The sequence below is a fragment of the Lepidothrix coronata genome, unplaced genomic scaffold (genome assembly GCF_001604755.1).
Source record: "Lepidothrix coronata isolate B3197 unplaced genomic scaffold, Lepidothrix_coronata-1.0 Scaffold80, whole genome shotgun sequence".
Taxonomy (NCBI): Eukaryota; Metazoa; Chordata; class Aves; order Passeriformes; family Pipridae; genus Lepidothrix; species Lepidothrix coronata.
Genome location: NW_016690260.1, coordinates 1,204,387 through 1,218,191, shown reverse-complemented (window position 1 = coordinate 1,218,191; position 13,805 = coordinate 1,204,387). Strand labels below are relative to the sequence as shown.

Below are 13,805 nucleotides of genomic sequence, written 5' to 3'. Positions count from 1 at the left end.
AAGATTACACACTACCATTTTTCATTTTGTGATTAACACTTGAGAAATAACAAAAGTGTAATCATATGGGATTATCCTTCTTTTTCATGTCTTCAACCTTATTTTTGTTTTTTCTTCAGTTTCTGGCATGGACCAGGTCTCAGGTTCTACCAAGAATTTTGCAAAGAGAAAGAAAGGGTGAGAGGGAGGGCAGCAGAAACCTACTCACTTTCTCTCCCATAGTCATACATCATTTTACATGGGTCCTGGGGTAATTGTTTATAAAGCAAAGTAACATCAAGGAAACGGTTATGTATTTTTATTTGTCCCCAGGGAGGTAAGCATTCCCTGCCACTAGCTCATTCCTCCCCCCCCCTCCACCCCAACCCCCAGCCGCTTTTCTAATCCATGCTTCTTTGTTCTTTAATTTTTCATGCCTTCTCTTTTCCATTCTCCTTCTGTTTCTGATCACAGGCTGAAACGAAGTGGTTGTCTCCTTTCTAAAATTTCCATGAGGCATCAAGTTAACCCAGATGCACCGGGTTCTCAATCTGGAAGTCAGCAAATGGAAACAGAAGGAAGGAGCATCAAGTCACCAGCTAACCTTCTCTCGAGTTAAAGCCTCATCCTCATCACACGTGCTGAGCATCTCATGTTCTGCAGCTTGATAACTACAGACAGAAAGCACAGAGCACACAAAGAGCCTCCATCAGCAGCCCTACTTTTGACATTTCCTCACTTTTCATTGTTCAAAAATGACCCTTTAGATGTCTTAAAAGCAAATGACAGAAAAAATTGTGGGGAAAAAAATCAAGGAAGGAAACACAGAGCAAACTATTTATATTGTAGTGCAAGTAATAAAATAGTTATGACTGAAATGAAACAATTGTATTTAATTTGGCTGGTCAAGAGGAAAATAAAACTGAATTAAGCACATGTATCTCTGAGTGAAAATTACCATCCATCTCGCTAAAACTATGACTTTAAGATCTTCTTCCAAGGTAAGATCAAGGAAACACTGAATTTCTTTACATTTTACATATATTATATATACAAACACTTAAAAATAAAAAGGAAAGAAAATGTGAAAAAAAGCCCCACGAGTACAGCTTTCAATACAAAAGCCATCCCTTTTGATACAGGCATAAGATGAATTATTGGATTTAATTGTTTAGTACTAAATTTACTAAATGCTAAATTTACTAAATTTAGTACTAAATTTACTAAATGCTGTAAAAACATGTGGTCAGTGAAATGCCTTCCTCCCACGGACGTCTCAAACTCTGATCCTTTCTGAGGAAATTCTAACTATGTACCAACTTTATCTGCTTTTATCAGAAAACACTGAAAATCTCCTGTCCTAGAACTCAAGACATCTGCCAGATCTGAGTGGCATAAAGTAGAAGAAAATACAACATTGATTCACAAGGACTCAGTGCCTGTTAACACAACTGGATTTGCAGAAAAACCTTGAAAGCATATGTACTCAGAAAATATTTAAAACATCTGGCAAAACCTCGATGAAGGGAGGGTGAAATACAAGCCCATAACACAAGAACAAATTAAAATACTTCATTAAAAATATTTTTCACTCTTAGTAAAACATTTCGACTTTGAAAAAGAAAAATGGAAACGAATGGAGCAAAATCCTAGCCCTGGGAGAATTCAGAAACTGAAGCCAGTACACAGTACATATAGCATAGCACAAATTGCTCTGTATGAGTGAAGTTGATGTACTGCCTTGAGGGTTTGAGGAGTAATTTAATATTCAATTTATCCCATAATAGGAATCCCATGCAAAGAATTCACATCCACAAAATCATTCTGGTAAAATACAGAATGAAGACTCCTAGAAGCTTGCTTGTACACCAGAAGTCACACCAGGTAAACAGCACATAAATAGCAGTATTACAATACTATCCTGAACTCACAGCCACTGAGACTATAAGAATTCTGATACAACAGGGAAATTACAGACACAAGCACTGCACTCCTCCAGGAGCTCACAGCACCGAGCATGGGCACGTGCTGGAGCAGGAAGGCTGCGGGGTCTGAGCCCAGCAAAGCTCCCATTGCCCTGAGCACCATTCCCCTGCCTGGGGTCTGGGGCACACTCCAAGCACGGGTGACCTACTCCCCTCAGCAAACCCACAGCCTGCAGCCCCTGGGAGGGCAGCTGCTCGCTCCCAGCGCCACCGAGGACACGGCTCCAGCAGGCACTGTTCTGGTACTCCCATATTCCATGGGCTCTTTGGGTTTGCTGCCACCACAACCTACTACTGCACAGAGGAGCTGCCAAGACACAACACATGCAGTTTAGGATGAACTCTTTGGCTAACACAAGAAATAGGCAGACCAAGCTGCAATAAACAAATACCTGTGAGTATTCGCAGCTGCAGTTTCACTGAAGATTTTTCACCCTTCACTTTTTGGACGATAGGTTTTCAAACAGTTCAATTTTGTCCTGCTTCCCTCCATTACTGCTTAACCATGGCTTCTCCTCCTTAGGCTCCTGGAGCCAGCACCCTGGCAGTGACCATCTTTCCAAGCCTTCAGCCACATGTCTTGCACCCCTGGTCACTGCTGAAGCACAAACTAGAAATAATATCTCAGTACCAGCACTAACTGCAAACAAATTTTCCCCTACCCTTTATGGGTGGATGAAATGAAAATACATACTACAGTGTAATGTTATGTTTTAAGCAACACAACAAAGAGCTATGGGAAAGCAGGATTACGTGAAGACTTTGCCCATTTGTGTTTTATTACTTTAAAGATGAACTTAGAGGTACAGGTAAATCATCTACATGTACAATACTCACAGAAATATTGCTTGCTATGTCAACCTAGAGCAGTAACTTTATTCACTCACTTAATGGATATTTCTCATGGATAAATGTCACGCATTTCATTTGACAAAGCAGTTCCATATTTTTTTCACTGCAGCACTCGTAGTAAGCCCTTCATTTTTATTTATTTTTCCATAAGTCAAGAGCCAAACTAAAATTTTAAATAAAACGTGAAAAGACTTTACTATGTAAGACCCTGCAGATGGAAATGATTGTAAAAGTCAGGCAGTGCTTGACCTAAAATCTCTCTATCATCTAATAAAGGTCTTAAACATCAGAGCTTAAAATGTGTTGGAATAGAAGAAGCTAATGTCATTTTTATATTTGGTGGAGAAAACTTTCATATGCAGAAAACCTCCAAAAAGTCCAAAAAAGGAGAGATCAAGTCAGGACTCACCAAAAACACTGAAAGGCTAATTTGTATATTATATAGCACTAGTTAACAAGGCACATGTGTCCATTCTCTAACTTGTCAGAAACTGGTGAACATAATTTTATTCTTTCATAGTCTAGTAGAAATGAACTGCTAGTATTCCTTCAAATGTTACTTCATTTGAAAAAGTCTCAGCAGTTGTTGGTCACCATTATTCTGTCCACAAATTTGCAAAAACATTTACCTTAATAGCCTATATTTGAGGGATGCTCCTTTCCCCAGAGGCTGGACCATGTATACAAAGAACTTTCCTCTCCCAAGCCCACAGGGAGCTGGGATACCCTGAACAGCAGAAAAGACTGTAAGGATGACTGTAATAACATCAAGACACTGCACAGTGTGTGAGGGAACAGGGTACAGAGACACTCAGCTGCATAGAGCCACGAAGACAGGTCCTTCAGTACTCATTAACTCCACATTGTGCTTGTTCCTCCACATTTAGGCTGGCTTTTCACTGCCACATGGCACCTGTTATGCTTTGAGGTCAGAGAATGCATGGCAAGAAAAGGCACAGCCACTCCTTTGCAGAGGTTTACCAGTTTGGGAGCAGTACAGAGACTAGATACCAGTGTATATATACAGAGACTAGATACCAGTGTCATACTGAAGGCAGATGACACTGCTGGTTTAACTATAAAATGCCATGGAACTGTCTCAAACCTAATTTTACTCTGAAGAAACACCAACACAGGACTATCTGCAGTCATGACATACTGTCCACGACCCAAATATACTTTCCCAAACATAATTATGGCTGCGCAAGAACTTCCTGGGGCCATGTAAAATCGCTCTGTGAGTCAAACTGAGAAGTTGTTTGCTTTGTAAAATGCCACTTAGCCTTTGGAAGATTTTCTCTTCCAAATCTGCAAATAACCATTTTTAAGGCAACATCCTACTTCATAATAAAAATTTCTAAAAAAATCTTTCATTAAGAATTGACTTTTATGATGGGAGTTAAATCACGGGCAGAATGGGATCCACAGACGTATTTTGGAACTGGTCAACTCCATTTCTCTCCCATCAATAGAGATTAGCCAGCACAGCTAGTCTAGGCCATGTTCCATTTCACCCTGAAATAAGCTGTAAAGCAGGTCAGATGAACTCACCCTGAAGGTGTTCATTCTTGTACAGGAATGAGAAACTGGGCTGCCTTGAGCATTTAGCTCAGATGCAGAACCTGAAGTCTGTTGGTATTAACCTCACTCATCATGTCTGCTTTGAATCAGCTGTGGCCCAGTGATTGCCAAAAGAGTCCCTATTTTACTTTCATTTGTGAATATGAGCAGTGTTGTACAGAGAGCTGAATCAAATCCAACCCCTCGGGATAAGGTTTTAATGGTTGATCAAAGTTTGCTTGAGAAGCCTAGTCCCTGACTCATATGCACAATTTTTGGAAGCTAACAAAAGCTTGCTCTTGCTGTCTTTGTACAAGCCTTTACTGTATGCATGAAAGCAGTAGTACAAACCTTTTATCTTAACCTAAGCACCACTTTTTGCTTTCCTTTGTAAACCCACATGGTCCCCAACTCCCTGCCCACACATACAATCACTTCCACTTTCTGTAAATTCAAAACTATTGACAGAATTAATTACCTAAATCCATAACAGAGGCAAGAAGTGCAGCCCTGGAACATAGCCCAAGTTCACATTCACTCCAAGCCCAAACAGCCAAACTCTGGCATCAGCCTGTGTAGTAAAAGCCCTCACCAGCGAGGTGGCACCTGTGTCACAAAGGGGGCCCCTGTCTGTCCCTACAGCATCAGAAAAGGGCAGATGAGGGGCCTTGCCTTCAGATAGTTAGGGACACTGAGCTACACTGAGCCAAGCTGAGCTGTGCCAGCAGGAAAGTAGGTGGTGGGCTCGTGCCTCATCTCAGTTCAGCCCAGGTTCATGGACTGAAGCCAAGCTTGTCATTTCTATGGCATCCAGTGCCAGGGGTCAAAAACAGGAAAGTTCTTCCAAATACATATGTTTTATTCTCATCTGAAATGCTTAATCTGTCCCGAACATGAACCCACAGCAGTTCTGAAGCTGGCACTTGTCTTACTTACATAATTCATTTAAGATTTACAACAAGAGATGGGTGGGAGAAAGAACAAATTTTGTCTCTTTTTAAAGTATGAAATAAGGCAGTAAATTAATGGAAAGTTATTTCTCACCCACTCCTTTATTTCAGGATTATGTTTCAGTCCTTTTAAGTGTATGAGAGAGTAAATAAAAAACAAACTAAAAAACAAGCCTATTCAACTAGCAGCCATCTGTCCCTGCTTCATCCTCCTCAAAAGAACATGTCAAAAGACATGGAATTTAAAGCAACTTTTTCCCAGTAATCACCCAAAGAGATGGACTATCTCCAAAATACATCCCCATCTGAAAACAAAGAGTATGTGAGTTCATGTGCTTCAAATGTAATAAGGAAGGGAGCAAGAAGATCCCTTGTAAATTATGAACAAAAGCAAGCAACAATACTCACACTGAAGTACATATTTAGCCTAATAAAGGATATACTTTAAGTGCAAGCCTTAGGCTTGTGGTCAGAAATATCCACGTGCTTGTTGCAGGGGGAGCCATGCATTGGCTGATGCACTGAACACAGGGTAACTTTGCAGACAGTACAGCACAGAGCCCCCAGTACCACAACACTCTTCACTAGCCCTAAAACAACCTTCCCATAAGACCAGCCTGCTTAGGACAGAGCAAATAATTAAGTACATTTGGCAAACTCTGCATCCTCTCCTGTTGGTAAATTGTAAGTAATTTATGTCAGTTGACAACCGCCCCCCACCATTTTTGGGGGGGGATACCAGTTACTGTTGCAGACTGGTGGTTCTGGATACTAAGGATGCCTTGAAGCATGGTGTTCTATCACATTTCAGAATGAGTACTGTATAAGGTTTTTAAAAACTGTTGGGGAAAAAAGCGTAATATGTACACATTCCTTCATAAATTAGAAGATTTCACAGGGTGGTTGTCTGTACTGCAAAAAAGCATTCCCTACTTATTTCAGATTAATTTTCCTTTGCCTTCACTGTTCCTTCTTGTTTGCTTACAATGAAATTACAGGAAACAGAGAAGCAATCAAGAAATTATCTATTGAAAGAGTTATTACACCTATTGAAGGTGTAATAATCGAAGACAAAACTCTTTAAAGAAACAACTAGTTTTATCACAATGATATTAAACCCATGATACCACAATACAACAGACTTGAGCAGCTACACTGTAATGTTTGATTGGATAAATTGGCATAACATTTTTGTAAATAAAAAACACAGTTCCCTTAGGGGAAAAGTTACCTTTCATTTAAAGAAAGGGAAAATAAAACCCTGCAACACCACCAAAACCACATTACTGGAATATTGTATTGGAATATTGTATTGAAATATTCTCAGAATACAGCTGTGATTTCCATAATAGCTTGTTGTTCAAGTGATCATTAAATCTATTTAATATGTCAAATTTAGACCAATATCCAAACCCGACTACTTAAACTATTCAAATTCAATACTTCACATCTTCATAACCCTTCCTTATTATCTCTCTTGTTCTATATTCTGTAGGTGCAGTACAAAATGCAACCAGTTATCAGATACAATACTGTATTTTTATTATTCCCCATTATCAGTACTTGTAGATAGAAGTCTTCACCATACAGAATAACATCTTGAAATGCCCCATGATTACTCAGGTTTCCTCTAGAGAACCCAGTAAGTTCTAAAAATCTTTACTTTATTGGGTTCAGGGATTTTTTTAATCCTAATAGAAGCGACAGTATTTTGCTTGATGATATACTGAGAAGATTTGAGGATATTAAAGGTTAATTTAGAAATCCAAGCAGTTTAAAATCCATTTGTTTTTACAAACGTGTCATGGTCTCATCAGAAACACATGGGTTTTAAACTGCTCAACAATCCCAAATTAACAGCAGAGCACTGGGCTTGGAGAAAACACCAACTGGAGATCATTCAAGTCAGAACTGTGCTGTAGAAAGATCAGATTTAGCCTCATGGAAGAAAGCGGCACCTGGTACTGATTTTTTGATTCAATAACTCTGGCTTTTAAACAATCACATCCTTGATAGAGCTATAGGGATAAACGCGATAAGAATTCCCAGACCGCGGGAGAACAAGAAGGTGAGGAAACAGACTTTGCTAAATCTTCTCCTCCAGCTCCAATGCATAAGAAACCTTCCTTATTCTGATGCCAACAGCTTGGTGCAATCCTCAGTTCGAGGTTCATTTTATATTATCCAACAGAGTAAAGGAAACATAAGAGAATCTGGCAAAGAAGTAAAAGTGGGAATGACAGTTAGGAAATCTTTTGGATTTCATTCCCTGAACTTCACTGAACTATGGACACCTCATGGAAAGCTGACTTGACCCAAAGCTCTATGGAGCTAGTGGAAAACCTCCCACTGGCTTGAGCAAGCATTACCTGTAAAGCCCTAATCTCTCATTATAAATGTGGATTACTTTCTCCATATTTTGTAATCAGCTATTTAATCCTAGAGATAACTTGATCTGATAAAGCTCCAAACATCTGGGTTTTGATGAACTCATCTTTCTCTTTCTCCCTTTTCTAATCTCTTGCTTCCTTAGTTCTTTGACATTTGAAAATTACTTTATTTCCATATACAAAGCTGTCTCAGAGCTGAATAAGGACTCAAAGAGATATAAACAAGAACAAAAAAGTTTCTAATGGTCATATGTTGTAAAGAGTGCTGAAAGCATCATCATTTCTGAAACCAGAACAAATACAAACTCACCTCTGCAGTTCTTTGCCAACATACTAACATAGAGTGCTCCAAACCTTGAAACCTTATAAATATTAATTAAATAAATGATTAATAAAATAAATTAATTCTTAGAATATGCATTGGGACTCTAGATAAATACTTGTATCAAATCAGTGAAGTGCCATATTTAAAAGAGCAATTTTAAAGTACTTGAAATTCACACACTTATTTATGCACTCACACCTTTAAATGGTTTGCTTAGTACTGAATTTTTTGAACACTCAAATTATGAGATGCTTAGACACACACATTTTTACAACGGCCTCAAGAAGCAGCTCACCTGTGGTTAAGAATCAACTGGCTGGCTTAGCCAGGAACAGAACAGATTGCCACCACCAGCTGGTTGCCCTCCTGCCTTAGAGCACAGTGCAGGACTGTGCTCAGCAGCACACAGAACCTCTGAACCATTCCCACAAATGCTGGCTTGCTAAGTGAGGTGTAAACATGTTTTTTAGGCCTAAGGGTTACAAAAAATGGCTTTTTCTCAGGTAATGCTAACTGTCCTTCTCTAGGTAGACATGAAGACTTGGATCCCATCAATTTTTGTCTTTCTTTAACTAAATCAACCGATCCTACCAATGCTTCATCAGTCTCCAAAGCAACTTACTCCTGTTGCTCTCTTTTAGCTCTCTCCAAGTTGTTTAGAATTTCCCCAAGGCTGGCACCACAACTGGTCACTCCAGCTTAAGTCTTCCTGCTCACAACAGTGAGCTCACAACAGCATTTGCCTTTGACTTTTGATGGAAGAGCATAATGCCCTGATGCACTATAATAATGCAATATATTGTCAAGATCCTTGTTGCAGTATTGTGTACTTTGCTTTCATTGGTATTGCCTTGTAAATTACTGTTTTCTTTCTAGATGCAGTGACTGTGCACATCTCACTGATTTCAAAACAGTTTATAAAATGTATCAAGTCAATGCTGAATTGAAATATTGATATCCAAAGTGCCAGAAACTCCATCTTACTTTTTTACACAATCCTTTATATTCCAGTTCAGATTTATTAAAATACTGAACAGCCCTTAAGCTAAGAGAGCCCTTAGGGACTACACTTGATACATTCTACTAATTTGTCAGTGAAAGACTAAAAACTACTCAGAAAGCAGAGAGAGATACACAAATTCAAAGGCAAGCAAGGTCATGAACTTAAATATATCAATGAATTCCCAGTCAAAGTCTGCATGCATGCTCTTACCTGTGAGGAATAAACTTATGCTGATTGCAGGGTAAGAGCAAACTTGCACACAGGGAACCTCAGAGCAACAGCCATGCTGCTGGGTAAACAATGATGTGAAGCTGCAGCAATTTCTTTGCTCCTCTGCACTTCTAGTACATCTTCACAGCCAGCTGTGCACTGACTTCATAATATTCTCATCTAGACTTTTTTTCATAGTCTGCTTCTCTGACCAGAATATGAAACCGAGTCCTACTAAAATACGTGATACGATTCACCTGCGCGTACATATCACTGGAGTGCACGATTTCCACCTAGCTCTTAGTAATTTATAGTGCTGCTCTGTCCTGGGAAGATGCTGACCCTCCAGCCTTTAGGAGAACCTTACAGTTAGCCCATATCTCATTTTTAAGGAACTGAAGCTTGTACTAAAGACATCCTGCAAATAAAAGCAGCGGTCTCATAAAAGGCAGCCGATCTGTCACACTGGCACAAACTAGTACAATACTAAATCACACTGGGAAGCTTTACATGCACAACAGGCTTGTACACGTGTCTGCTAAATATTTCACCTTGACCTTCATTTTCTTTTACAAATAATAGCTTCAAGAAGCAAATAGTTTAATTTTAATAATTATATTTGGAATTACAGAATTACAGAGTTCAGATGAGATCTCTGGATGTCATTTGGTCCAATCACTCCACACAAAACAGGACCAGGGCCATGTTCAGTCAAATTCTGTTCATCTCCAAGGACATGGATATGCCACAACTTCTCTGAGCAGTTTGTTTTGCTCTCAAGGTGAAAACAGTTTTCCTTATTTCTAACTGGCATTGTGTTTGTTGCAACTTGTATTTGTTGCCTCCAGTAATAAATTGCCTATGTGAGAAGAATCTGGCTTCATTTTCTCAATATCCTTCCATTAAACAGCTAATGAAAAAAGGATCTCCCAGCACTCTTACACTTCTCTACTTTGGGCCAGGGGAAGAAAAACAAAGGAAAAAGAATCAGTTCTGTAAACCTCTCTAGCTCTCTTAATATGTTTTCCAAAAAATGTTATATATTAAAATGTTTTTTTAACTGTAACTGCTGAAATATTCAGAGAGACTTGTTACATACAATCACACCAAGACAAATAACCAAGGGTGGTCTTAGCTCTTGAACAAGCTAAATAATTTAAAAGGAAAACAAGACAAAGAGATGACCCTTTTCACAATGTCTCATGTAGCTGGAAAGGGATTTTATTTACAATATTTAAATGCAGTACTGTGAAACAAACAACTTGGTTCATAGGCAGTGCACCCGCTGCTGAACTGTCACTGCCTGACATCCTGTCTTATCTGCCAAATTGCTCATTACGTTTGGCAATTTTCACCTGCGCCTCCAGTTTATATTTCAGCAGGGAATAAACATCAGTCTGCTTTAACAATCTTCTGCAGTGAGCTTCCAACCTCTTCCCAGAAAGCATGCAGGCACAACACAAAAAATGCCTTGTGTAGTGTCTGCTTAGAAAAAAAATGCAGCTCAAGTGATGAAATACAAGAGGAAGTTTAACTTTGGTAACAGAAAAGCAGTAAAAAAGAAAGAGCTAGATAAGAAACATAAATAAACCAACTGCTTGTGTCGATGAATTGTGTTTTCACAGTGCAAAACAACACAGGGGGTATGGGCCAGCCTCATTTTTGTTTCCATGTTTGTATGGGAAGATTCAATTTGACGCAACCCCCCCGCAACGTGCAAAGTACAGGCTGTGTTTGTGCATGGGAAAAGAGGGACTCCAGATGAATATTACTTTTCCAGCTGGACCTGATCTAGCTAACCTTTCCCTTGCTGGGAGAGGAGGGATGGCGTGATCTATAAACAAACAAAAGGGGTAGCATGGCAACCAGAACAAAGAGAGGAAGATCTCAGCAGGCCCTTAGCCCCAGCCTAAAGCACTGAGATGCTGCCTCAGAACAGAGCCCGCTCCGGACCCCGCGGGTGCAGGTGAGTGGCAGCAGAAGGCACAGAGCTCGGCTCCTGCGAGCGAACGGCTGCGGAACAGAGCCCAGCTCGCCAGCAAAAAGCACCAGAGATGTAAAACAAAATGTCTAAAATGCTATAAACCAATTTCAGACGGAATACTGTTTTTCATTTGTTAGAAGTAAAATATTCACCGCCAACCCTGCAATTAGCTAGAAAATTACAATAATTACAGCAATTTTGTATCCCATCTCCAATCCAATTAATAGATATATGACCTTGTCAACATGTAATAATCAGGATCTGCATCTACCGCAAAACTGGATGGGTTTTATTTGCTGAATAGAACTTACACAGTAAGAAGATAATTATTTGAAATACTGAGAATACCATTTGTATGCTATGCTTCACTTCACAAGTTATAAAGGAAATACAATAAGGATAGTATTTCCATTTTCAATGTATATTTAAATGAAATTTTTGAAATAGGTATGTTTAATATGGGATAATATTACGGGACCAGGATTCTAAGCCTGTGGTTTGGAATATTTAGAACCAAAATATATCTAATTGTCAACATTTAAAAAAGAAGAATTAGCTAGATAGGAGAACATCTCTGATTTCTGATAACATATTTATGACAAATTGTTTAAAGTATTTTATTTTTGCATGCTTTTATAAAAAGTGTCAAAGAGCTATAATTCTTACCAATAGTTATAAAAGTCTTCTGTATTTCTTAAGACCTTTGTATTGTAGGGTCTCAAAGCACTTCTTAGTCGTTTTAGCAATCAGTGAACTAGCTAAGTATTCCATGTATTTCCCAAAATGACACAAAGATAAGTGAGCTGTCCGGTATCTCACTGAATTTTATCTGCGCTATATGATTTTAATGCACTAACATTCATGTATTGTATAATACACTGGATAATCACACTAAAGGAGAAAATGTGCATGCATTTGCCTGCTCTAACCCCCCCTAAGTTGAGAACCCAGGAGGACAGCTTTTTGGCATATGCATGGAAATGAGATGTGCATTTAAGAGTGGCATACTCTAGTGACAGCAAAATAGAAGCGTCCTGAAATTCCAGGATACTTCTTTATTCTGCCATTAATCCTTTCCCTAATTTAATTCTGTGTTGCAATGAAGCATAGTTATAGCTTGAAAAGATATGTGTTCAGCTCTATCTAAGGTAATTGTTAAATGTTGTTCCCTTAATTTTACAGAAAACATTCTGGTACAAAACCCCTCAAACTTAATAGACTGGTAACTTTTCCATTTGCATTTTACCTGATTGCTTAAACGCAGATTTTTATCCATTAAAAGAACACCTACACAAAAGCAATCTCTTGGGTATTACAAATAGTTTTTTAAAACACTGTATCTGTAGAATATAAAGGACTGATGATACTAACTTCTGCTAAGAATTTTCTGGAGTGGAGTCACTACTTCAGAAGTTCAGTGAGCAAAATGACAGACACTACAAGTAAGAGGGCACAATGCTTTATCCACATTGTCTTGTTTGTGTGGTACTTTTAACAACAATGAAAATTACACAGTAAATTTCATTCCATGATTTTTCTTTTTAATAAAGCTGAAATATTCCCCAAACCTGTCTGAGCAAGATATGTGATAAGCAGTTCCTACTAAATGGTTTTGCAACAAATGTTCACCACATTGAAATAAAGAAAACAAAGGTTTGTTCCTGGCTATGGTTTCTGTTTTTTAAAGAAGTGTACTTTTGCAACACAGTAAATGTACGTTTTAGCAGGTGTTTTTATGGAAAGGTGACAAGCATAACCTAGCAACACTGACAGATTCAGTAGAAAGTGCTCCTATCTTTAGTTTCTTTTTACCATTTTCTTCATTAAATGGAATGAAACTGGCAAACTGAAAATTACACCATGCAGAAATTGCATTTGGAAATTTTGCTGTGATTTTCAGTGTAAGGACAGTTTTAAACTGGCTGCACAGAAGGAGCTTATGGCTCCTAAAAGCAGTTTATAAATAATTTATTAAAACAGAAAAGGGTTGTTTACTTGCATGCAACAAGCATTTATGCAGTTTCTCAATTCTGATCAGCTTTCGATAAGGACAGATAATGAATCATTTTCCCAGCAGCATCAATGGGTAACAGCACTTGGCATCTTCGTAAATTTAGATGAAACACATAGAGATATCGAGAACATTTACTTACTCGCACGTAGGACTGAAGGGGTGACCTCAATTTCACTTGTTGCTTGGTAAGGCTGAAAGGCCGATGTCGCGTTGGAGCCAAGCTCACTGCCGAAAATCTCGGGGCTCTGCGTGCCTGTCGAGCTGGCGCTGGTGCCATCACCTCCATGGTGTGGATCTTGCTCATCAAACACAGCCACAAGCTGCAAATGACAATTTAATCTACTGTTAAAAAAACCCCAACTTTCAGCAACATCAAAGTGTCATTGCAGATCAGCATTTCATCATTTCTTCCCGCCAAAGAGCGAGAAATGTCTATCAGCAGAAGCTCTGATCAATGCCTAGATCATCAGCCCAAGGAAAGGCAGCCATTAATTGGATACTACAAAGGGTCAACAGTTCTGATGGAACACAGAACTCATCACTCTCAGCCACA

At 38.9% G+C, this 13,805-nt stretch overlaps 1 protein-coding gene across 13 annotated transcripts in view; it reads right to left on the bottom strand.

The window, feature by feature from the left end:
* The window catches only part of PARD3 (par-3 family cell polarity regulator), a 450,340-nt gene that overhangs the window by 286,116 nt on the left and 150,419 nt on the right, over positions 1–13,805 (bottom strand). For 12 of the 13 annotated variants that reach the window (XM_017820200.1, XM_017820189.1, XM_017820193.1 and 9 more), the window contains one exon: positions 13,392–13,572. In XM_017820200.1, coding sequence (XP_017675689.1) covers positions 13,392–13,572 — 181 coding nt within the window. Of the gene's footprint in view, positions 1–13,391; positions 13,595–13,805 lie in introns of all 13 variants that reach the window. The other variant, XM_017820197.1, reaches the window with a different exon arrangement.